The sequence below is a fragment of the Protomyctophum bolini genome (genome assembly GCF_963924005.1).
Source record: "Protomyctophum bolini genome assembly, chromosome: 13".
In the NCBI taxonomy this organism is placed as follows: domain Eukaryota; kingdom Metazoa; phylum Chordata; class Actinopteri; order Myctophiformes; family Myctophidae; genus Protomyctophum; species Protomyctophum bolini.
Genome location: NC_137874.1, coordinates 16,185,276 through 16,209,762, shown reverse-complemented (window position 1 = coordinate 16,209,762; position 24,487 = coordinate 16,185,276). Strand labels below are relative to the sequence as shown.

Here is a 24,487-nt window from a genome sequence, read left to right as displayed (position 1 = left end):
TACGATGATAAAACAAGACATCTAAAACAGGGTTGGAAGAACGGTTTGACACAGAGGGGTACTAAAAACAGGGTCATCTCTCCCCGCAGTGCTACAGCTTACAAGGGGAAGGGGTTTTCACATTCAGCAGGCAGGCGGGGCGAGGGTGGAGGGGAGGGCTCTACTTCTTCCATACCGTGTAGAACACCCATCTGAGACATTGCATTAAGGAACAGATCATACTATAAAAAACAACTATAATGTAGCATTTATGCACATCCACTGCAAATCTCGCTCCAACTCAGAGGAATTGTTTGTAGGGACCTTCTTCTGATGATAAAGGGTGAAAAGCGGCTTGAAAGATTACAATTATGTTTTGTGTTGTATTCAGTGCTTGGACGTAAGGCCCTGCATTAGCATGGGCTAGCCTCGTGTAGCCAGACAATATCACTGGGGAAAAATATTTTGCAATGGCAGATTCGTCTGGGTACGCATGGCTAGGGTCCTGCAGCAACCGATGCAAATGTAGCAGTTGTTGAAAAATCCTGCACCTTTATCACCAGATACCAGTGCACCTGAAGCATGTGTGGTTCTGTGAGAAATGTTGTTCCCAAAAGGTTACGTGCATAATGCATCCATTTAATAACCTAATGCCAAGCAGTAGTCCGTAATGTCCATCTGTCTGTCCATCTCTATTAATTGCCAGTGTTTGGGTTAAAACGAGTGAGCTTTCTCTCGCTCTCTCTCTCTCTCTCTCGCACGCATGTGTGCGTGTGTGTGATGTCCACAGTCAGTTTCTCTCCCTCGCTCGTGCATGTGCTTTTGTAGTACTAGACGTTAATATTGCAGGCTTATGTGGGACTAAACGGTAATTCATTTTTTGTTTTGTGGATGGGAGCAGAGGTCAGAAATAAGAACATTGCAGCGCATGCGGGAATGGTAAAAAATCCACCAAAAACAGTCCCACGCAGGGGCACTCTATTTGAAAGTGCATAAAAATACAAACAAATCAGGAACTATCAGTGTCCGTATTAAATTAGCAGTTATATATTTTTCTATACAGGAAAACATGCGATTAAAGGCTGGCGGCAAGACGGTTAATGAAGTGGTTGCACCACGTATAAATAAATAAAAGGTGTTCCAGGCTTTGGGTCCAAACTCCACACAAATTAATGGAAATGCGATTTCAAGGGGTAGTGGTTAACCAGGCTATGAAAATCTTTAACGTAGCTTTTTTTAACGTCGTCAAAAGTGGATGGAGCAAATCATGTGTGTGACTCATCGGGAGATCTAAAGGTCAGAGGTCCTTTGACGAAGTTTCAGTTCTTGAGCGATTCCCACGACTTTCGTGGAAAACGACAGCACAGAACTGCTAAAACTGCGGAGAAATGGCGGAACCGGTACTTAAACAATAAGGGGACATAAAAGTGTCCTTCATCCCAAGTCAAGTGCCGACATTGGGAGGAGCTGTTCTTCATGTGTAATAGGACTGTCCATGCGTTTGTTTTTACTTACTGCTTTCTGCTTTTTATGCTGTCGTTTGTTTTGGTCGAACTCAACTTTCTACACTGGTGGACAATTGAAGATATTATATAATGCATTCTATTCATACCTGGTTCTCATGGGAAAGAAAAGGTGCAGGTAGTCTTATCAGCGTAAAAATATTTGTACAGTAACGGCCCACAACTACTGCATCTATTCATAAATAACCTCTGGCATGTTAACTTGATTTGCAGGTTTCGGAAACTGCTCGACATACCTTTACCTTTAGAGAGACATTCTAGCCAAGGGGTGGGCAATTATTTTTCCCAAGGGGCCAAATGAGAAACAAATAATATTTTGCAGGGCCGGGCCAAAAGGCTGAACTTAATTATGCATAATTTTATTTAATGCACAATTTTATTTCTATATAAAAAGCAGTAAATGGCCATTTATGATGATGTACAATAAGAGCGCCCCTCATTTCACATGGGTGTGATTTACTTTCTACTAAGACGTTTCCTTTCCCAGTTGAAAACTATGTGACTTACCGAACGACCTCGGACTTACCGACCGACGCGGCGGTCGGGTCAAATGGATTTCGCCCTCCCTCCCATTTTGGGGTAGTTGTTGATATGTACAGTAAATAGCAACATAATTTTTGTTGTACTTTAGAATCGGCCTCAGGTCTTCCAAGACTGCTATAGCCTATAAAGGATACAGCTCCATGTACGAGGGCACACACACCACCTCCTTAGAGAAGTCCACGGGACACGAGAGCCTTCCCAGCTGCTCCTCATAGAGACCCAGAGCCTCCGTTAGATTCGCACAGTTGCCCTGACAACACAGCAACAAGGGAAAGAACCTTAGGGTCCTGTTGTTTCCCAAACAGTGGGTAGGACACATAGTTATGGGTCCCCTTAGTTTTTGTTTCCTACATTTGGTTTTTAATTATTATTTAAAAACATTCCCAAAACACTTTTGATAAATTAAAAACAAAACTTTCGTGAAGAAATTAAATAAAGACAAATCAGAGAAATTCTATAAATTAGAACATATATTTAAGAATAAGAAGTAGTGAAAATAGCCGATCTACAAGCTCACAACGCGGCACGAAGCGACACGTTTTTGCTATTTTCACTAGTTTGGGTCCGAGCCGAATACCTAATTTCTGTTTTGGGTCATTGGCTGAAAAGGTTTTCGAACCACTGCCTTAGGTGGTCGTTATATACGATATCTCTGAAAAGGCATATCTTGGAGACATCGTTTCATCTCTGTATCGTCTCGACAAAATGTATCACCATAGCCAGGACAGATGTTTGGGTTGGGTCGCGGACCAATTTTCATGGTTTGCGAGTAAATATCCCCTTTAAAAATATTTGAAAAAGTATTTCCTAAATAATAATAAAAAACAAGTAGTGAAACTAGCAGACCTTGTAAATCTGCTATTTTTACTTGTTTGGGTCCAGGGCAAACGTTTAATTTCTATTTGGCGTATTGAGCTAAAAGGGTTTTGGGAAACATGCACTGCCCTAGCCCTAGGCCTAGGGACATATCTGAGATAATCTGTAAGACAAAGAAAAAAGGCTGTCAGGCTTCCCACAACATTCCTACAGAATGATAAGAGGCACGTAATCAGAGCCAAATATTAAAGAAAGGACTTACCTGTGTGAAGTATTTCCCACTGTGACGTAGTACTTTGATTGACAGGTCTAAGATGAGACGCAAGAACTCCCATGTAGAATCTAAGCAGGTTTCACACATGAATAGATTTCAGAAAACGTAACAGAAAGCAACACTGTATTTTGTAACAGATAACAAACAGCCCACTTCCATAGCATTAACCTGCAAGTGATTTTACTATAGTGGTTATTCCGCTTATTACATTTTATTACAGTGCCTAATCACAACAAGTAATCTAAACACTTTACATATAGAGCAAGCGTGATTACACATACAAGGTCTTTGGCTTAGTAGGCTGATCTTTAAATCAATATAAATAAAATAAATAAAAATATAGAAAACTGTTAAGGATAGGTAAGCTTTAAAACAGGGGCTTTCAACAGGGGATCCGGGACCCCTAACGGGTCCTATGAGTTACTACAGGGGGGGCCGCCAAATATTTGTGTTAGGAACATTTATTCTATTATTTTTTTATTATTCTTTTTACAATTAACCAATTTAACCCTAGAATCCCTATTCTGTGGGTAATATTAAATAAAAAATAGCCGATCTATACGCTGTGAAGCATTGTGACAAAGAGGTTTGGTGTGTAGAGGGAATAAAGAGCACACCAAATACAAGTGTTGAGGATTCAAGAGGTTAACTGTCTGAAAAGTGAAAATACACATTAACATGAATCCAAGTATCCAACACAACGCTACACAATGATAGTGCTGTCAAACAAATTCTATGAAGCATGAATGAAAAGGTTTAATCTGTAACACAATGTTATACAATATGTAGTGGGGGGGTCCCTGCTTCATCTCTCTCTCAGCTAAGGAGTCCTTGGGCTGAAAAACATTGAAGGCCCCTGCTTTAAAACACATACACATACCCTCCTCCGGCGAGGTGGATATGGGGACCGCCGTCAGGTCGTTGATGACGTAATCGAACGTCCTCCCTTCCTGAACGTACTTCTTCAACACAGGAACACAATCCTCCACAAGAACCTGGCATGTATGACAAAACACATTTATTTCACAAATATGTTCTTCCTTCAAAGTGTTTCAGGAAACAAGTACCCAACAAGTTTACAGCAGCTTTATTATAATAACTAGAATTTCGCCCCCCTTCGGGGGGCTCAATCCTAGTGTCGTTGCAGCGCAATATGGGAAGAAGGAAATTGCGGGAATTGACAGACTCCACTTCATGTTTCAGCTGTGGTTTTAAACTCAGTAGTGTGCCCTGCACACAGCGCACACTCGCAATTGCAGCTGGAGGGCGACGCGACACACACACACACACACACACACACACACACACACACACACACACACACACACACACACACACACACACACACACACACACACACACAGAGCGATGTGTGGATAAATCACTGAGATTTGGGAAATGTGTTCAGAAGTACAACGATTAAGCACGCACAGGCAAATGTCAGAAGCATCTGTTTCGGTTTCCAAACAGGAAGTTGTAAATGTGCTTATTAGACGGAGGCAGCGTGATGCTGGCATCTATTGTGATGCCAGCATCACCACATTTCACATAGAAATATAAGCACCCATTTACTCGCTTAGCGGAGACTGTGGGGTGGTAGAGGACATCTCCCCGGACGCGTGGGTATGTCCAGATAGTTGCCTCGCGGAGGCCTCTTTGTCCAGTGTCCATTCTGGGTCTGGAAACGGCACTTTTTTGAGTGTTGACCCCAATAGAAGGTCTGCTGCTCTGAATTTTACACCTCTCCCGCTTAGCGGAGACTGTGGGGTGGTAGAGGACATCTCCCCGGACGCGTGGGTATGTCCAGATAGTTGCCTCGCGGAGCCGTCTTTTGTCCAGTGTCCAGTCTGGGTCCGGAAACGGTAATTTATTTTGCATTGACCCCAGTAGAAGCTCTGCTGCTCTGAATTTTACACCTCTCTCGCTTAGCGGAGACTGTGGGGTGGTAGAGGACATCTCCCCGGACGCGTGGGTATGTCCAGATAGTTGCCTCGCGGAGGCCTCTTTGTCCAGTGTCCATTCTGGGTCTGGAAACGGCACTTTTTTGAGTGTTGACCCCAATAGAAGGTCTGCTGCTCTGAATTTTACACCTCTCCCGCTTAGCGGAGACTGTGGGGTGGTAGAGGACATCTCCCCGGACGCGTGGGTATGTCCAGATAGTTGCCTCGCGGAGGCCTCTTTGTCCAGTGTCCATTCTGGGTCCGGAAACGGTACATTTTTTTGCATTGACCCCAGTAGAAGCTCTGCTGCTGTGAACTTTACACCTCTCCCGCTTAGCGGAGACTGTGGGGTGGTAGAGGACATCTTCCCAAACGCGTGGGTATGTCCAGATAGTTGCCTGGCGGGGCCGTCTTTTGTCCAGTGTCCACTTTATAAAGTCCATGCACTCCAGTGAATAGCATTTATCCATTTAGATAACTTTTTTATGTTATTTAATTACTTATTTTTACACAGAAACATAATGTGTGTCTTTACAATAACTGTAATGTAATAATAATACTAATAATGTAATGTAAAAATTATTTAATTAACGAATTAAATAATCTTATTTTATTCTGAAAGCAACCGGATGTCTTAAATCTGCTAACTGTCAGACCGGAAGTTCTAAATTTGCTCATAAGACGGAGCCTTAGACGGAGCCAACTCGCAGGCAGTGCGAGAGGCTGGTTACAGGATTCTATAGGTCAGCCGTTTTGGTGTGACACACACGGCTTCCACATTTAGCTTCATACTGGGTGAAAGTGTCCTTCCAAAAATTATTATTTCGCTCGAAATTCTTATTCACAATGACATCGAGTTGAGGTGTTTGTGTTTTAGGGTAATTGTTGCATAAGCGCTATTTCGCACTATTTCTCCCTCCCCTCCCCTGTGTCTGAAGCAGCTAGCATGGAAGCTATATGGATTATGGAAGCTTTCCCTCCGATTGCACACAACCATGCCGTTATCCACGCGTCCATCCGATTGCTTTTAATGTAAATGTCCCATCCACTGAGCAATAGCGATATAAGCGCCTTATTCATTAATTCGATTCATTTGGGTGTGGGGCTGTGCAGTGCTGTGGGCAGCCTTTCTGACGGAGGCTCGGAGCTGCTGCTGCTGACGCTGTTCGAGTCGCATGGAGCAGTATAGAGTAGGCGTGGCGCAGCATTAGAAGGGCGCAGCAAATGCACGACATTGAGGGGTAGAAACCATCCCGGTCGCGTGGTTCATCTAACGCGTGTGTCACTGTGAAGGACTGGCCCCAATAAGTGAACGTAGTTGGCGTAGTAGACGCCAACATGACGATTCTGACGTAGGCTGGTGATGTTGAGCAACAATGGCGTGGTTGACAAAAGTAATATTTATTCAGTAATTAAGACATTTCTTTCAATGAAATGTAGCCTATATGTATTCTGGGAGTGTGCCGAATTTATTTTGCATATAGAGATGTGTGGTGAAAGTGTGGTTGGGTCGGAGAAAGCTGTTGGATAAACGGCCATGTGCTTATGTACCCCTGTCTATTAGGGTAGCAGGATTATTATGATTATTATTATTAGTATTGTTATTGTGATTATTACATGGATTATTGTTGTGATGTGAGCTTGTGGCTGACTCACTATCTAGAAAATAAAAACATGGCACTTCATTTAAAATAGGTTACAGACCCCTGTTATATGCGCTTGTTTTGGGATTCTTTTTAAAGACCTATTTACTTGTTTCTATGAGACATGGCAACGCCAACAGCGCAGCGAAAGGCATCCACGTCTTTCTCTTGTGAAATGCTGAGATTAGAAACGACCATAATTATTTCATTTCTCAACCTTAAAAAAAAAATAAAGACATCTCCATAATCCTTGGGAAGTGTGTGTAGCAAAAGTAGTCGGCATTGTCATGGTTGAAAGTATTCATGCAACACTGACGCTGTAAGCTGTGTGATGCTAACGCGCTAACACCGTTAGCATGGTCTGTGTTGGTCAAAGGAAAAAGGATAGATATGAAACTACTGGCCAAAGTGTCATACAAAACACAACACCTAAAATCGGAATGTGATGGTGACCTATTGAGCACAAACAGACAATCATGATTTGCTTGCTGGACCTATAATTAATTTATGTGCATTACATTTCCACCTCGCACATATAAATGAAAAGCAAGATGGATGCTAACGCGCTAACACCGTTAGCATGTTCTGTGTTGGTCGGAAAAAGGATAGATATGAAACTACTGGCCCAAATAAATGTCATAGAAAACACAACACCTAAAATCGGAATGTGATGGTGACCTATTGAGCACAAACAGACAATCATGATTTGCTTGCTGGACCTATAATTAATTTATGTGCATTACATTTCAACCTCGCACATATAAATCAAGCCACAGTGCAGTCAGAGAGTAGTTCACAGGTCACACACAGGAGCAGTGAAAGGGGGAGGGGCCTTCGGATGGCAGTGTAGAGTAGGCACGACATTGAGGGGTAGAAACCATCCCGGTCGCGTGGTTGATCTAACGCGTGTGTCACTGTGAAGGACTGGCCCCATTAAGTGAACGTAGTTGGCGTAGTAGACGCCAACATGACGATTCTGACGTAGGCTGTTGAGGTTGAGCAAGAATAGCGTGTTTCAGAAAAGTAATATTTAAACAGTAAAGAAGACATTTTTGGCGAATGCAATGTAGTCTATGTCTTTTGTGGGAGTGTGCAGGTTTTATTTTGCATAGAGAGATGTGTGGTGGAAGTGTGGCTTGGTCGGAGATAGAGCACGAATGAACGGCCAGGTGCTCATGTACCCCTGTCTATTAGGGTAGCAGGATAAAGTGAGACCAATTCCCTCCAAAACAGCATAGTACCTTGAATAACAAACTTTATCCATTCTTTGCTTCCTGTCTCCCCCTACAGGTAAATTAAGTGAACTGCAAGTTGTTGAATTCACTACAAAATCTTTTCCATCTTCATCTATACTAAATAAGGCAGTAGTTACTGGTCAGTAGTCAGGCTGCATTCAGGTGTTAATGGAAATACAAAAATAAGTCAAGTCCATGAGCCAGACCTCAAAAATTGGGCTCGTAATCTGAGCATTATATGAAAATATGCCAGAATTTGCATAACTTTGCATAACTTGGATATAAGAGGTAACTTTCTTATTTAATTTAATGTTAGAATCAAAGGTTTTAAGTAATAAGTTGCTACTCCGCCCCCTGTACCGTCCCGTCCCACACAAGTGATACTTCTGTCCCTCAAATGAACACTTTGGATCTAGTCACCCTACCCATAACGCACACCCGTATGGGGGCATTTGGAACCCACTCAAGGACACTTTGAGACCCACTGGTGTAGAAAAGTGTTTCCAGTGAGCCAACACGCACAATAGCAGCACCCTGACTCTGTTTGACCAGAATGGAACAGACTAGAGCATTCATTCCTATCAGCAGTAACACCTGTGAGCATTCATTCCTATCAGCAGTAACACCTGTGAGCATTCATTCCTATCAGCAGTAACACCTGTGAGCATTCATTCCTATCAGCAGTAACACCTGTGAAGGAAGTAGAGAAGTTCTTTCCAAAAAGGCGTGTGTGCATAGAGCCCATTTTCTCACAACTGTCCTCAAGTTGTATGCGTGCCCATGTGGATCTGCTCAGAACTGAAGCGGCCCCTCCTCCCTGCCCGGTCCGGCAGTGAGTTTAAGTGTTATTTATCACCAACATTAGGACGATTAGCATTCATTCATTTTTATATTTGGGTACAGAACTTTATCAACTCAAGTCCTGGCTCACCTGGTAACAGTCTCCATTCAGGTTGTCCAAGACATTCCCACAAGTCTTCCTCATGTAGGTTCTGCACCCGTCGATCACCATTTGGTCAATGTGCGCACTTTGTCAAGGCAAAAAAAGAACAGCAGGTCTGGATACACAGTAGAAAATAACAACAAACGTGGTAAAAGACAAGCATATAGATTGTGTTATCTGAGAGTTGACCAAGTAGAAACAACTTGCAATGTCTTGCAGCTCTGTTCGAGATGTGACTTGAAACATCCTGGAATGCTTACATCCACCTGACCTCTAATAATACTGTGTAGAACTAAAGTTATTTTGGTGGAAAAGGGGCCTCTGTGTTTACAGACCTGTAAGGAACTATTTGGTTCGTACGATACCACTAGTACTGCCTGCACGAGTGATTTGCATTGGTGTGTACAGTACGATTGGCCACTTATCTGTATTACATTGTTAGGCAAGAAGCATTACAAAGGAGTGTCAATAACCGTAGTCTACGCATAGCTGTGGATATGAGAGGGGCGTACTATTATGCTATGGAAACGGAAGACATTTTGGGTCCTGGGCCGTGCAAGGCCACACAGTTCAGTGGGGTTCTGAACTGCTATATCGAAACTCGCCGTTAGACTTGGGGACGTACAGTAAGGTACAGGCTTATAAATGCTAAAACTCATCAATTCTGTCTTTTCCACAATGGACACAGTGGACCATTCTGACATCAAAACATGCCACTGCCTATTCAAGGCTTTGAGTAATTTTTCTATTTTTTTTCTATTGCTAACTTACATATATAAAAGAGTCAATGTCAGCAAACCCTAATTGTGCCAGACCACTGGTATGGTCCTTTAGACTAGAGTCACCACACCTTGAGCAGTTGGACCCTGCTTTAAATACACGTTGAGAAAAATCCTGTACCCAGCACATGAGAAAAGGAATGTCAGCATTGCACAGCCCCGAAAGGATATCTCCACCATGGTGATCATCTTTGGCTTGAGTTTGACAACCTCAGCGAGGATCCCTCCATCACCACCTCCCAGGATCAGCACCTCTTTGTCGGCATAGTTCTCTTGTCCACCACCCATGATGGCATGGGTGTATGCTAAATCACTTTCTGCCATATCTGGAACGGAACACGCAACAAATCACTGGCAGTCTGGCACATGTTAGAATAATAGGCGACCGTTATGCAAAAATAAGCAAACCTATCGACAACAATAGGCAAACATTTCGTAGCTCCCAATGCATCACATCGCTTTATGAACTTTTAGGTCCGTTATATTCGGTTAATGATTGTTAGCAGTCAATTATAAGATAAAGGACAGAGTTGGGTCACAAATATACCACAGTAATTGCACTAAACGTAATATATTTGGCACCTCCCTTGCTCTTTCAAATCTGCTCAAATTCCACTTGTCATTAGCCTTGCATACAGTTATTACAGTATACTTACTAACGTCTCCGTTGAGGACTAGGATATTTCCAAATTGCTGAGAGTGCAAAATCTTTATGTTTTGGTATGGAGAATCTTTGTCATACACGACCCGGTCGATGTCATACTCCACCAGTCTGCCATCTGCTGTGGGCCAGTACCGATCAACAGCTGAGCCCCGGGTGAGAGCTGGAAGCCTGGAGTGGGTTGGAAGGAGCCAAGTATACCACACCGTTTAATATTGCATCACGCAAGGCAGGCATGGGGTACCATCATAGTGTCCACTCACTGTCCACAATGTGCGACTGTCAACATATTATCCAATGCTTACCTCTTGATCCTCCTGATATTGCCTTTAAGGAGAATCTTTAGTCTCTTTTCCAGTGCATTTAAAAGCTGCAGAGAGATGACACACATCTTGTTCGTAACGCTGCAAAGGTGTGTACAGCTGTATTGTAGGAATGCCACTGGGGTGCAACAGTTAAGATAATAAATGTAATCAATTATAAAATAAATAACACTTTTATTAAAGATAAAAATCTAATATTCTTTTTCGAATTGTCTCATTGATATGTGTGTGTGTGTGTGTGTGTGTGTGTATATATAGTCTCTGTCAGATGGAAACCTCATACGTATGTCCAAATAAAAAAATAACAGATCGACAAGCTCAAAACATGTTGCTTTGCGCCACGTTTCTAGCTTTTAGATCTGCCATTTTCTTTTAAGAAAATAAAATAAAAGCTATAATATCGATATAAGAGATTTCAGCTCGACAGCAACTATATATATATGGTACATTGATACACGCTCACTCGCTCACACACACGAAAAGCAATCGCTAGAATAAACCGCTAAGAAAATAATCAATAGCTGCAGCCCTGAATCATGCCACTTGTTATTGCATTCAAACTGAGCCTCTACTCGACAGAGTGAGAGTCGCTCTGTTTCCAATCAAGGGAGGTTACGAGGAATGCTCTGGTAAAAGAGTTGGTAGAGACACTGAAGCTTTGTGTTACATACTGGCTGCAGTGTGCACTTTTTTCTATTTGTGTCAGACAGATTCAGGATAAGTGCTCGAAACGGCTCTCCTAAAATCCCTACCATTGTAAAGTGCACAGGAAATACTGTATTACTGACCACGATTGTCAGACTGACTGACATTGTCGACCGATGGTGCCGTCTAAGCATGCTCATTACTATACACAGAAACTACATGGATGAAGTACAGTGCTTTGTCAAAGTAAAGAACACAATCATGTGTCCTGAGCATCACCTACATTGTCTACTTGTGCAATGTTGTCCTCGTCATAACACTGCAGATCAATGGTAACCAATCCATGAGAGTGCACGCGCAGAATAACAAACCTGGGAAGGCGCAAAGATGGAAAGAGAGAGTGAGTGAGAGGGAGGGATACGGAGAGAGAGAGTAAGTATGCAACTGGGCCAATATATCTTAAGCCTGAGTTATAGTTGTTTGTCCCACACACCGAAAATAGACACACTACAACGCTTTGTGAGCTTGTAGATCTGCTAAACTTCAGACAAATAGCAGAGATGCTATGTTAGTATGTTGCGATGAAAAAGTTGCCAGACCAGCTGGAGCAGTGGTACCCAAACAGAAATTAGATGTTCGCCCAGGACCAATTCATCAAAAGCTTTTCTTTTTTGGGAATGTTTTTTGAAAATGTTTTCAAATAATAATAATTAACTCCTGAATGAAGTGTCTGGTGCTGGGAGTCTGGTGCAATGCACAGGTCGTGGCTGTACTCCTGGTGAGAGCAGGCGTGGACCTGGTTAGATGTAGGAGGGGCCTGGACAGGAGTCAACCCACAGAGCCTAGTCCCTCCACATACCAGAATTGTACCTCCCAGTCCTGGCAGAGTAGTTCCGGAGTGGATCCAACGGATTGTGTGGCCCTGGTCTTTCCCTAGTGGGTCTGATCGAGGGTAGCTACTGGGACGTAAGTCGAGACTTGATCACCCCGGCTGGGTCACCCGAGTGAGGGGTATGATGTTCGCAAGACCCGAAACCCCGATGACCTTGGGATACATCACTGAGGATACGTCCCAGGTGCATACAAGCAATGTATTTTCGTTCTTTTAAAAGCTAAAATGTAGGAAACCACAAAATAAGGGGACCCATAATAATGTGTCCGCGACCCACAAATGGGTCCCGAACCAGTGTTTGGGAAACAATGAGCTAGAGAGTATGTGGGCAGTAGGATGCAATGAGAAATGCCCTACCCTTTTCTCAAAAGTTGGTCTCAAAGTTGAAAGTGCACTTGAGCAAGGCACTTGGTTAAGGCAGTGGCCAACAGTAGAAACCTGTGGTGGTTCTGGGAGTCAGGGACACAACCTTTCTGGCAGAACATTTAGCTTTTAACAGCTGTGTGTGGAGCTATATTCACACGAGGATTAGAGTAGCACAAAGCACCACCAACTGTATTTACCACTCAATACAACAACAGGAAGTGCCAAAGCCCTTAGATCAAATACACAAAGCCTCTGCTCATCTGAACAGAGTGAGCAATTGTGTGAAGAGATGATACATTTAAATGGGGAATCAATAGTTTTCCTGAATGGTATCTGAATGCAGGTGGCATTTTCATGGGAGCAGGCATACAAGTATGACACAAAAGCATTCTGATTGAGAATGAGGAAAACGGTGTGCATGAATTCAAAGGTTCAAACTGCAGCTGTGCTACCATGCAAACTATGTGAATGACGATGAATGGCATTCAAATGCTTACCTGCCCTTTTTACCAAGGAAGGTAGCAAGGTATCCATGTCCCTCTGTGTCATGGACAGTTTCTGTCATTTCCTGCTCCTGGAATATGGACTGCAGACTACGGACCGTAGAAGGGCAGTCAGCTGAAAAATAGAGAAAACAGAATATGATTTCGTTTTCAAATAGTGAAATATCAGCAAAACAACGGTTAGCAAATGTTTTCATTTCGGTGAAATAAAGTAGTAGAGAGAGAAGTACATAGGCTACTGCTAAAATGACTACTATAAAATGTTGTGAATTGATTCTTTTTGTAATAGAAAATATTCATATTAAAGAATTGGTAAGTCTAACTCTAAATGGCCACCCCAGCGTGTGATAACTGACATTGGTCTAACACAGAAATTGGACCCCTTATTGACATCGGTACCATAGAGGTTCTCAAACTTTTACATTTCAAGGTCTCCCCTTAACTCTGACAATATACAAACTATACAAACTGAACCACTAGGCGCTAGGGTCCATATGGTCCCTTTGCATACTGTCAGAGTTACAGACTTGTAAGGGTTCATTTAGACTCGCTAAAGGAACCCAGAGTGATAGGAATCTACTTTAAGATCCACTGCCATAGAGCACAGTAGCACACCACACCAAACAGTGTGCCGAAGGTATGGTGAAGGTGTTTGGACACCAGAAGGCTTCTCTTCTCTATGAATACGATTCAAGTCAGCAAAATATAAATGGCTCGCTTGCAGAATAAGACAAAACAGAAGAAGCAGAATAGTGTGCACATTCAGTACATCCATATCTGACACATTTAATTCATAATGAATGAAATGTGATTTAAAGTGGGAGGGGTTAATAATAACCAGGCTACTCTGGTACAGGTGCAGGACAAAATCAACACATAAATGGCGGGAAAAAACAGTTTCGCTCTCATAAACTTTATTATCACTTTATTACTTACACCGACAAGAAACCTTATTAGTGATTTACTACTTACACAGACAATCATTGCATGATCCAGTGATAAGAGATCCGGCCAAATGCCAATTAAACCAGCTAAAGACACACCTAAAATGTGTGTCGTAACCCTGTGTGTTTCTAAAAGGTGCCATTTGTGATGTGATGTACTGCACGTCACAGGTGAAACGCACAATAAAACCCTCTGCGCATCCACATTATGATTGGTCAGAGGCCAATCCATGCAGGGGGTTCAGGTTAGGATCTGTTAGTGTGGTTGCTGGTTAAGTTTAGACACCGATTTGGTAAGGTTGAAGACGGTTAGGGTAAGGATCTGGGTTAGCTTACTAATACTACCCAGGAAAGGCTAAATGGGTCATTGCTGATATGTGCCAGGGTTAAACACAAGTATGGCCACATCATACCAGGCTTGCAACAATACCATGCTTTGTCCATTCGTTTACTGACAAAACGCAGACCTGTAGCAAAGAAAAATAAAATATATCATTCTGAATTTAGATAAAATCTGAATGTATATATTATTTAAGATCATTAAAGAACTGAGGTAGTATTATGGAGAGTAAGACTGTAAGACATATTTTTCCATTAAAGATTGTCCATCCTGCTCTAACACAGTCAACAACCAAATGAATGACTGTCAATGACATCTCGTGAGTGAAGCTGAGTCAGTGGTTTAAGTGGCACAGATTAGGCTATTGGAGGTCAATGGTTTAAAAGTGACATAAATCAGGATATATATAGCTGACCAGTCCAGTAGATCGAGTAGACAACTATGGCCAGTGTTTTTAGTGGCATACAGAACAGAACTAAAACTAACCTATCTGATCAACCTATTGGTTTAAGTTGCATAGATCAGCCGATAGCTGGTCCAGTGGTTTAAGTGGCACAGATCCGAGTTAGCTAACCCCGGATATCACCACCGGGCAGGCTAAAAGGTCATGCCTAGGTACCATGGGTTAAAACGCTAACGTGCCCGCATGCCAGGTCTGCAACAACACCACCACGCTTTGTCCCATTTGTTTACCTACGAAAGCGGAGGTCGTAAAGAAAGGGAAAAACACCCCTCGGATCATCAAAAACAACAAACGCGGCACGGTTCATTTATCCTACACTGATCTGCCGTGTTCTTTCAAGCACACAGACAGCAGCACAGTGCTGGTGGTGGTCATTCAGCACAGCAGCAAGCAGGCAAGCTAGCATTAGCATTCGTGTTAGCATTGTGCTCACAGCCTCTGCTGATCATTCTCCTGCAGAGACCCACACATCCACACACACACACCGCCCGTTCATTCAGTCACATCTATTCTGTTTCTGTGTCCGTGCTGTAGTTTCTTCTTACCTGGGCCAGAGAGGTTGAAGTCGAGGGTGTAATGTCGCAGTGCCATGATGTCTGAGTACAGCCGACAGCCATGCCTGGTTACAGGCAGCCAGGGGAGAATTGGGAGTTGTGTATGTCTGCAGGGACTAGCAGGGAGAAGAGGACCGTTGCTGCTGCTGCTGCTTCTGTTCTGTGTAGTACCTAGAGCTGCTGCCCTGGAGGGGGAGTGGCGGCCAATCAAAACACACACCGCTTGTAGTAGCAGTGTACCACGGTGTCGCTCGCCGAAAATAGGCTATTAGATAGCCGATCTACACATGCATGCTCCTCTATCTTCGCAATTACTCGTAGAAATGTCATTTAGTGTAGGTGCTTGAGACCTCTGCTCTGACATTTAATACAATAGCCAGGACGTTGTCCTTTCCTGGCATACATTTAATTTGTAGCCATGGACGCTCGCCCGTCACGAGCGTCATGGCAGTTTTTTGCACTTTCTACATTTACAACACCCTACATCTACATAAACATTCCGATTTAAATTATAAAGTGCTCATCCAAGGGCGGCGGATGTTAAAATTCTACTCGGGTAGGTATAAGTACCGGTATCTTCCGTATTGTTAAATAAAACGCATTTTAATCCGATCTGTTGCCATTTTCTCATAGGGTTATAATGTATATGAGTGCAGTACACCTCCCGACCGATAGGGGCGCGTGGTTGAGAGCATATGGGGAAAAACTGAGAAAATTGCCACCGATCGGATTAAAATGCTTTGTATTGAACAATACAGACGACATGGGTATTTATATCCACCAGAGAAGAATTGTAACATCCGTGGCCCGAAGGTGAGGACATTATATTTGAAATCTGAACGTGTATGTAGATGTAAGGGCTGACAATGTTGCAAGTGCAAAATACAGGTTGAAGTTCCGTCATTTACTTTCATAATTATTATGTCATGTTTCAGGGAATCAGGGCTAACATTTCAGTGTCCCGTACAGGAGTCGTCTCAGACTCCTGTACAAGACAAGACTAAACCTATATTAATACCGAAATTGACCGCTTTTAAGGTTGAATGGTCTTAACTCTAAACGGCTAAAAACGAAACTAAATTGTAGCGGAACGATCGATGCCCATAGCTGTCAACAGTGGCCTGCCTGGCTGCCATACGTTTACGCTTGTATTGAAGTGTACTGAAATATGCGCATGCGCGCGTGAGACGTTCGGTTAGCGGCACGCTTCTGGGTGAGGCAGATGCAGATCTAATATTTTATTTTTGAGGCCGCCTCCTATATTCAGCTATTACTAGTGTAGATTTTCGTCTTACACAAACATTCCCATTGACAATGAATTGAGAATTTTACATCAGTGTCTGAGCAAATCGGCTATTTTTGCCTTACACAAACATTTCATTTCCATTGACAATGAATGGAGAATTTTACATAATGTCTGAGCAAATATAGTGTTTATTTTACATCATTATGATGTGTGTTATAAAGAGCGCCCCTCACTTCACACGGGTGTGATATCCACAACACAAACATTAAATGCCATTGACAATGAAGGGAAAACTTACGTCATCTTGTCCCCACACGTCTCATATTTGCCATCAACAATAATGAAAGGAGAAATTCCGGTCAAATGTCCACAACACAAACATTAACTCCCATTGACAAGGGAACATTTACGTCATCTTGTCCCCACACGTCTCATATTTGCCATAGACAATGAAAGGAGAAATTAGGTCAAATGTCTGCCAAATATGACGTAAATTTCAACAGGTGGTCCACGGACCACCTGTTGAAAACCCCTGCAGTCTACAGCCCGTGTTGGGCAATATTACTCTGTTACTTATTACATATTACTCCTTAAAAAAGTAAAAATTACTTATTACTTGGAATCAAGAGTCATATATTACATATTATATATTATATTACATATTACGTTTGCAGTATTTTACAGTACTATTACAGTAATATATTACTAGTAACTAGTTACTGTCCAACACTGTCTACAGCCGGGCACCGTTCTAGTTATTCAGATAAATAGTGGACAAAAACAACTCTCCCATCAGTCAGGGTAAAAGAACTTCACCAAACACAATGGAACCTTGTCAGGAATAGGTTGATAAATGTTTTTACTGGAAGAATCAGTCAACTACCGTTATATACATTTTGACATGAGCACATAAATAATCACATTTAATTTATACAGATGCATTTATAATACAATAGTAAACAGCACAATTCCAGCTCTATGCTATGGTGGGGGTTCCTTACTGGCAGATGAGCCAGAGTAAAATAGCAGTGGCAACACACATGTGTAGGACTAGGGAGGGTCAATTACCTACATTCATGATTTGTGGCATTTTGTGTAAAACATCAGACTGTCAGATACGTCTTGATCACTAGTACTACAGAGAGTTAATGTATATCGATTTGGGTGAGGTTTATCTGTAGTAGATGAAAAATGTACTAATATCTGTAGTAGGTTTTGCAAATCATTTGCCTCATGCAGGTGCAATGGTGCCAGGTCAGAAGTTCTGCCATGGCAGACGGAAAGACACACAGACGGACAGACACATGGACGGACAGACAGACACACGGACAGACACGTCAGACAGACGGACGTACACGAGCGAAAACATGGTCTCTGACCTTAGGCCAGCGTGGCAAACACAAAAAAGTATTGTTCAAGCAATTCTGGTAATAATACTTATTTTCAGACATATGGACAAAACTATACTTTATTTTAAACATCCATTCACATCTGTAGCTGTCATAGTGCACTTGTTAGAAAGAAAACCCACTACAATCAAAAACATCATAGTCCATGTCTGCCATCTCAAAGTCATAGTCGTGGAAGTGAGGCGAGGCGACCGCATGGCTTTCTGAATGGTGAGCTCCGTCTGAACCACAGAAGTTGGCATCTGTGGGCAGGTCAGAAGCTCTGGCCTCCATGTTTGCCCCAAGATAACCCACTGCGGAGGAGGCAGCGGCCCCTCCCATCAGCAGATACACGGCCCTCACCGCTTCAGCATTCTTGTCAGTTCCATGGCGCAGACAACCCTCTGAAGACACCCTGTTGTTCCGTGGAGATCCTCTGCCTGCAGTTGGGGTGGATTAAAATGTTATTAGGACAACTCAATGGGAGGTTAGATCATTCCCAACTGTGAACTGTGTCAAGATGTTTAAGGTAATACAACACAACACCATACAACACATGTTTAGTAAACATATGTTTGGTATGTTGATGTTCAAATTAAATCCTAAACTTGACATTTAATCACTTCTTAAACCCTGTTTCCCCTTCTACCTCAAATCTCTTTGTCAGAAGTAGCCGATATAGATCGAGAGATCTGCTATTTTCACTGAATGTTTCACTGAATGTCCAGAATAGGTGTAGCGCCTAAATCCCTGTATTAGGTGCTACTGGCTGCTGACGGATGAGGAAGTTTAGACGTGTGCTGAAAGAACTGAGGTCCAGAATGTTCGTAGAGTGGATATTAAATTATATTTATTTTCCTTACAAAATCCTATACTTTGAAGGCAAATAACATAAGTAACAAACAGTCAAACGTGGTGAATGCAACAGTCCCTGTCTGCACAGTCAGAAAACAGTTTGCCTCCTATCAACAACACCTGCAATTCATTAGGGACAGGGTTAAATACCCTCCCTGTAACTATGGCAACCTGAACTTGACCACACCCCTCAGTGGACATCATTGGCCACAATTAGGAGACTCAAAATGGCGCTTACACACCCACCCCCAATTGCTACTGGTGTGAAAACAGAGCAATTCAAAACAAAAAATACAAAGAGCCATTAAAACCCAAAATGCAATGAACAAAACAAAATACAACATTTTAAGCAATAAATCATATTCATTTCAAAACTCAACTCAAATAGACACAAGCAGATTTTAGAGAGGGGCTGAATGTCAGAGATCTGCTTAAACTCAGGCATATTCTGCTTTTATCCGTTTCTTTCTTGAGCTCTCCCATCTTCTTTTTTTCCCCTTTCTTGAGCTCTGCCATCTTTTCTTTCTCTTGCTCTGCCATTTTCCTCTCTTTCTCTCTTTTGAGCCTGTAGCTGCCATCTTCTTGGCAACAGGCTTCTTGGCCTTCATCTTCTTGGGCCCTTTAGCCGCGGTCTGGATCAGAGTGTCTTTTGCTACCAGGCTCTTGACCTTTTTGGGTTGTGGAGCTGCTGCCTTCTTGGCCTTGGCTGGAGCTGGAGAGAAGGATGGCCTTTCTGCTGGAGCTCGAGTTGGAGAGAAGAATGGCCTTCCTGCACTAAGTGGCCCTTTCACCACTTTTCTGGCAGTTGATTCTTCAGCCAAGCTACAGCTGATCATGGCATCTTGCTCTGCCTGCATCTCCTGTGGCCTCGGTGCCCCAGCCTGGTGAGCGAGCTCCTCCTCCACATGTGTGCTCAGACTCAGAGCCTCAGCCCCATTGTCTTTGTCACAGTCAAGAGAAGCAACACAATTCTTCTCACTATCAAATATGATGATGACATCATCATCATCATGGCAATTTGGGCCATACAACCACCCGTCCCGATTGGCTTCAAAATACCTTTGTCTATGGTAGTCAATTATTTTCTGAATATTTAGTGGAGGTTCATCATCCAACCAGTCATCCATGTTACAGTCTTGCCCGTCAGTTTTGAAGAGATGCGAGCTCCGTGCGGTCCGGTCCCGATCACCAATGCTGGTGCTGGGCTGGCTGCTGCTGCGGTGGTGCTGCCGACGTCCCCCGGTGAGCGCCCCTGTAGCTCCGGGTTAAAACCGACCACCTCCCAAACAGCAGCTGCTTGTTGATGATCACTCACTGCTGGCTCCCCACCACAGATCCGTCCACTCCACGCCAAACACACACGCCCTGTCTGTGTGTACTGTGTCCACTGTCCAGTCCAATCCGAACGACCCCGGTGGTTCCCCTTGCCAGTTGCCTCCCAATAGACAACCAGCGTGGAACCGAGGCTGTTTTCTGACTAAATGTAGCGCCTAAATCCCTGTATTAGGTGCTACTGGCTGCTGACGGATGAGGAAGTTTAGACGTGTGCTGAAAGAACTGAGGTCCAGAATGTTCGTAGAGTGGATATTAAATTATATTTATTTTCCTTACAAAATCCTATACTTTGAAGGCAAATAACATAAGTAACAAACAGTCAAACGTGGTGAATGCAACAGTCCCTGTCTGCACAGTCAGAAAACAGTTTGCCTCCTATCAACAACACCTGCAATTCATTAGGGACAGGGTTAAATACCCTCCCTGTAACTATGGCAACCTGAACTTGACCACACCCCTCAGTGGACATCATTGGCCACAATTAGGAGACTCAAAATGGCGCTTACAATAGGGATGCTAAGTTGTTTCCTTCCTATTCTGCCAATGCAAAGGCAGGCAACAGCACAGCAACTACATCTCAACTCACCTCTGGACTTCAGTGAGCCAACTCTACTTTGAGTTGGGCTCTGAGATGATGCCTCTTCATCGAACACAGGCAGAGGTTTGTCAGTAGTTTGTTTGGGGGCCATATCTGATACCTCATTTCCAGGGTTGAGAGTATTATTATTAGTAGTAATACATGGGGCCGATACCCGATGTCGTTGACATGTGCGTGGAGGAACTGAGACACTCGCCTGTAAGATAAAGGAAACACATTTCATTGAGACACTTCAGCTCAGGGTTAAGCATTTACCATTTATTGCAATGCTATTGCATTTAGTTTGGCGGTGTAGCTCTGCTCATGTGATATTACAGATTACCTGCACAACATACACAATCTGAGATTATAACCCCCCCAGAGCAAAGACATTACATGAACAACATAGCAACTTTCAAGACTGGGGTTGTACTGTTCAGCTTTTAATGTGTGTGTGTGTGTGTGTGTGTGTGTGTGTGTGTGTGTGTGTGTGTGTTTCTATGTGCAGGGCGTTGCTGAAAATGAGCACTTGTGCTCAGCTACAGTACTACCCTGGGTAAATAAAGGAGGGGGCAAAAAAGCTTCAAGCGAATGAGAAACAGACTGATTAGTAGGAATGGGGGGGGGGGGGTTGATTAGAAGTAGCCTCCTGACTTCTGTGGCTCCATAACCTATGCTGTGTTTATGTCAAACAGTAGAATATATCTACATGTTGAATATAGTGGGGCTGCACTCACCTCTTTTGCTTTCTTCAGTATGTTCACCCATTGACTAAATGGCAAGAAAAAACATCTGTTATCATTCTGTTAAAATCCTACAAGCATACGTACATATCGACGATATCATATCTATGTTTATTCATTCAAGCACGTTTATCAACCCGTTGTACAGTAGGTATTTATGTATAGGTTTAATTAACGGAACACCTTTCTTTAAGAGACATGATACCAAGGACAAAACAATTAAGACAAGACAAGACAAGAGTCAGATTTGAACTCAGGTCCTCATGTTCACATGAAGGAACACATGGTCTACTCTACTCTATGTACTGACTAACTGGCTGAGTCACCAGGTACCAAGCAAAACAATTGAAACTGGGGTCATTTAAAGCTGACATAGGAGTCATTTTCTGACAGGGGTCATCAATATCTCTTGTAGTGACTTGTCCGTGGGAAAATTGTTTACACACCATCATAATGTTCCTATTTTGATCATACAACCAAATTACTGAATGTCAGGTTCTCCACGTTTTATTCAGAATAAATAATAATAATAATAATAACAATAATAATATTAATATTAATATTAATATTAATATTAATAATATGGCATATTAGGAGTCCAACTAGTACTAGTCCATTTAAGGACCCCCTTAAATGGAACCAAATGGACCCGTAATTTGAACACTCTCATAGTTCCAGACCTGTTATGATATGATCATTCAGGGCTAGCTCTTGTGTTTCTGGTAATATAAAGTTTGTATGTATACCACAAGCCAGCATGACGATGACCCCTGCTTACTGACCTGCAGTCTTGGGGCGTGTCAGCCAGCAGTAGTAGGTACTTATCCTCGGGTAGGAGCAGGGCAAAACAGCAGTCTCGCTGTCCACCAGTGGGTAACTTGGGCAGGTCCAAGATCACCGAGCCTTCCACAATTGTTTCACAGCTGCTTAAGGCCACCAGTTGGTCAGGAAGGGATGACTCGTCGTGGCACACTAGCAGGCTACCATCAGCTGTCAGGAGGAGGAACCTCTTCTTCCACTGTTTGAATATGAACCCCCCTGGAGGACAGGAGGCAATTGGGGAGGAGCAGCGGATAGGCAATAAAGGAAAACATAAAGGAGAAAACTATAAAAGGTTTCAAAATTGGCCTCCCCCTAGTCAGCCTGATATGGAGGGGAAAGGAACTGGTTGGAATATAACGTGTTCCTTCCTACCGGGGAAATTCCCCCTGGTTGGAATAACGTGTTCCTACCCTACCAGGGAAAGTCCCCCGTGTCAGGTGATAAGAAGCGGCCTGGTCACTGAGTAATCATGCATTCAAGGAAGCATAAGCATAGTTTGGGGCTCTCCCCCGGTCAGCAGAGGGAGAGTAGCGGCAAGGATTACAGTTTAGGCAATTGGCACTGGGTGAAAAATGGGTTACAAAATCATGGGATAGGCTACATAAAAAGTTTCAAAATTGGTAGGTTGCAAAAAAAGAGTTGTTTTGATGAATTGATAACATTACAGTATAGTCACGTCTGGTGGCAGAAACCTAGTAAAACAGTGGATTTGTGGCCATAAAGTTGATTCAATTCAATTTTCTTGACCAGCTGGGAATATGACGGTTGAAAAGTGCCCCCAACCTCACTACCTCAGCCTCTGCCCCCGACCTGCCCTTGAGCAAGACATCTAAACTACAATTGCTCTAGTACAGAAGATATTGGCTGTAATGAACATGCATTTAGCTATGAATGTGACGCAGCACTGTTAAAGAGCCACCAACGCTCCACCTGCATCCATTTTTATGTTCTCAGAGTTAACCACAAGAACCATATAGTGTCCATAGATTCTGGCCATGAATAGCAGACAAGCCCAGCTCACTTACTGTGGTGCATTACGAGCTTGTAGATTGGCTATTTTTGGTGAAGAGATTTCGAGGGAAGAATCGAGTGTGGACCAAGGATAGAACCCTGGGGGACCCTCGTCAACGAAGCGTAGAATGCTTAAATTAACACAGGATTTAACTGTGCTGGAAACATACCCGGGCTAAATAAAGGTTAAAGTCAGGTCATGAAATTACCATATCATTGTTGTGCATAAACAATCATCACCCCCGAGCATGTTGTCAGAATGAAGCATCGCCATCACAGTGATTACTGCATGGGAACACATACAATGCAGTGCCATTGGAAAGCATCTCAAGATTAAAGCATTGCGCATCCTCTCATTCTTGCTGCCACGGTGATTACAGAAAGTCAGATGATTGCAGAAGTTCAAGAGTATCAGGGCCGACAGCGGCTCAGGAGGTAGAGCAGCTGTCTGGGAACCAGCTCCTCCTGGCATAGTGTTGATGTGTCCTTGAACAAGACAGCCCTGCTCCCCATAGAAGCAGGGAGGTGGGTAGTTTTGCATGGTTGCCTCTGCCGCCGTCGATGTGTGATAATATTGGAAAACACTTTGGATAAAGGAGCTATGTTTATATGTATTAAAGGATCCCTATTAAAGACAGCCTCTAGTCTTCCTGGGGTCCTGAACAAAGCAAATACAATACAGATATATAACTAAAAATAATTAAAAGTACAAATAAAAAAAATTAAATAAATGAATACAAAAAGACAAATTAATATTATAAAATCAAAAAAAAAAAATTCAACACCCCAACACTGTTACTTGGCAAGATATTCTCTTTTCTAGTGGACGACCAGATTACAGGGCAGATCAAGTATACTAAATTAGACAGAATCAAATAATGAATAACTGATTTCATTGTGGAGGGAGTGATGAAAGGAGAACACTTTAGTCATACCGATTCCTCTTCCCATTTTGATGACAATATTGTTTATATGTTTAGACCAAGACAAAGAGCTATCAATAGTCCCAGAAGTTTTATGGTGTTCACTTGTTCAATTTGTGCTGAGGATTCTTGCCCAACATGTGTCTTAGAATTAATACCAGCTATAGAAATGCAGACCATTTGCCATATCTCTCTCTGTCTGGTGGAAACCTTATAAAATT

The 24,487-nt window shown here is 42.8% G+C and overlaps 2 protein-coding genes across 2 annotated transcripts; both read right to left on the bottom strand.

The window, feature by feature from the left end:
- Positions 1–55: 55 nt before the first annotated feature.
- sms (spermine synthase) lies at positions 56–15,524 on the bottom strand. Its single transcript, XM_080780590.1, has 11 exons — positions 15,358–15,524; positions 13,060–13,180; positions 11,588–11,675; positions 10,642–10,706; positions 10,332–10,507; positions 9,847–10,001; positions 8,885–8,974; positions 4,016–4,130; positions 3,124–3,203; positions 2,180–2,295; positions 56–191 (listed from the first exon to the last, which is right to left on the bottom strand). Exons 1-11 carry the CDS (start codon positions 15,401–15,403, stop codon positions 161–163), a joined length of 1,083 nt encoding a protein of 360 aa, XP_080636716.1. The 5' UTR covers positions 15,404–15,524; the 3' UTR covers positions 56–160.
- Positions 15,525–18,115: 2,591 nt separating this feature from the next.
- LOC308327548 (uncharacterized protein) lies at positions 18,116–23,884 on the bottom strand (the record flags this gene model as incomplete). The annotated part of the gene is made up of 5 exons (XM_080781069.1): positions 18,116–18,440; positions 20,777–20,984; positions 21,505–21,538; positions 22,293–22,615; positions 23,762–23,884. The coding sequence occupies 5 exons, from the start codon at positions 23,882–23,884 to the stop codon at positions 18,127–18,129; spliced, it is 1,002 nt and encodes a 333-aa protein (XP_080637195.1). The 3' UTR covers positions 18,116–18,126.
- Between the last annotated feature and the right edge of the window lie 603 nt (positions 23,885–24,487).

Bases quoted from the DNA above. Each gene is read 5' to 3' on its own strand.
- sms (XM_080780590.1), bottom strand. From the start codon at position 15,403: ATGGCACTGCGACATTACACCCTCGACTTCAACCTCTCTGGCCCAG. The intron at 13,181-15,357 runs GTAAGAAGAAAC...TCTATTTTTCAG, and splicing joins CTTCAACCTCTCTGGCCCAG to CTGACTGCCCTTCTACGGTC. The intron at 2,296-3,123 runs GTAAGTCCTTTC...CTGTGTTGTCAG, and splicing joins GTGGGAAATACTTCACACAG to GGCAACTGTGCGAATCTAAC.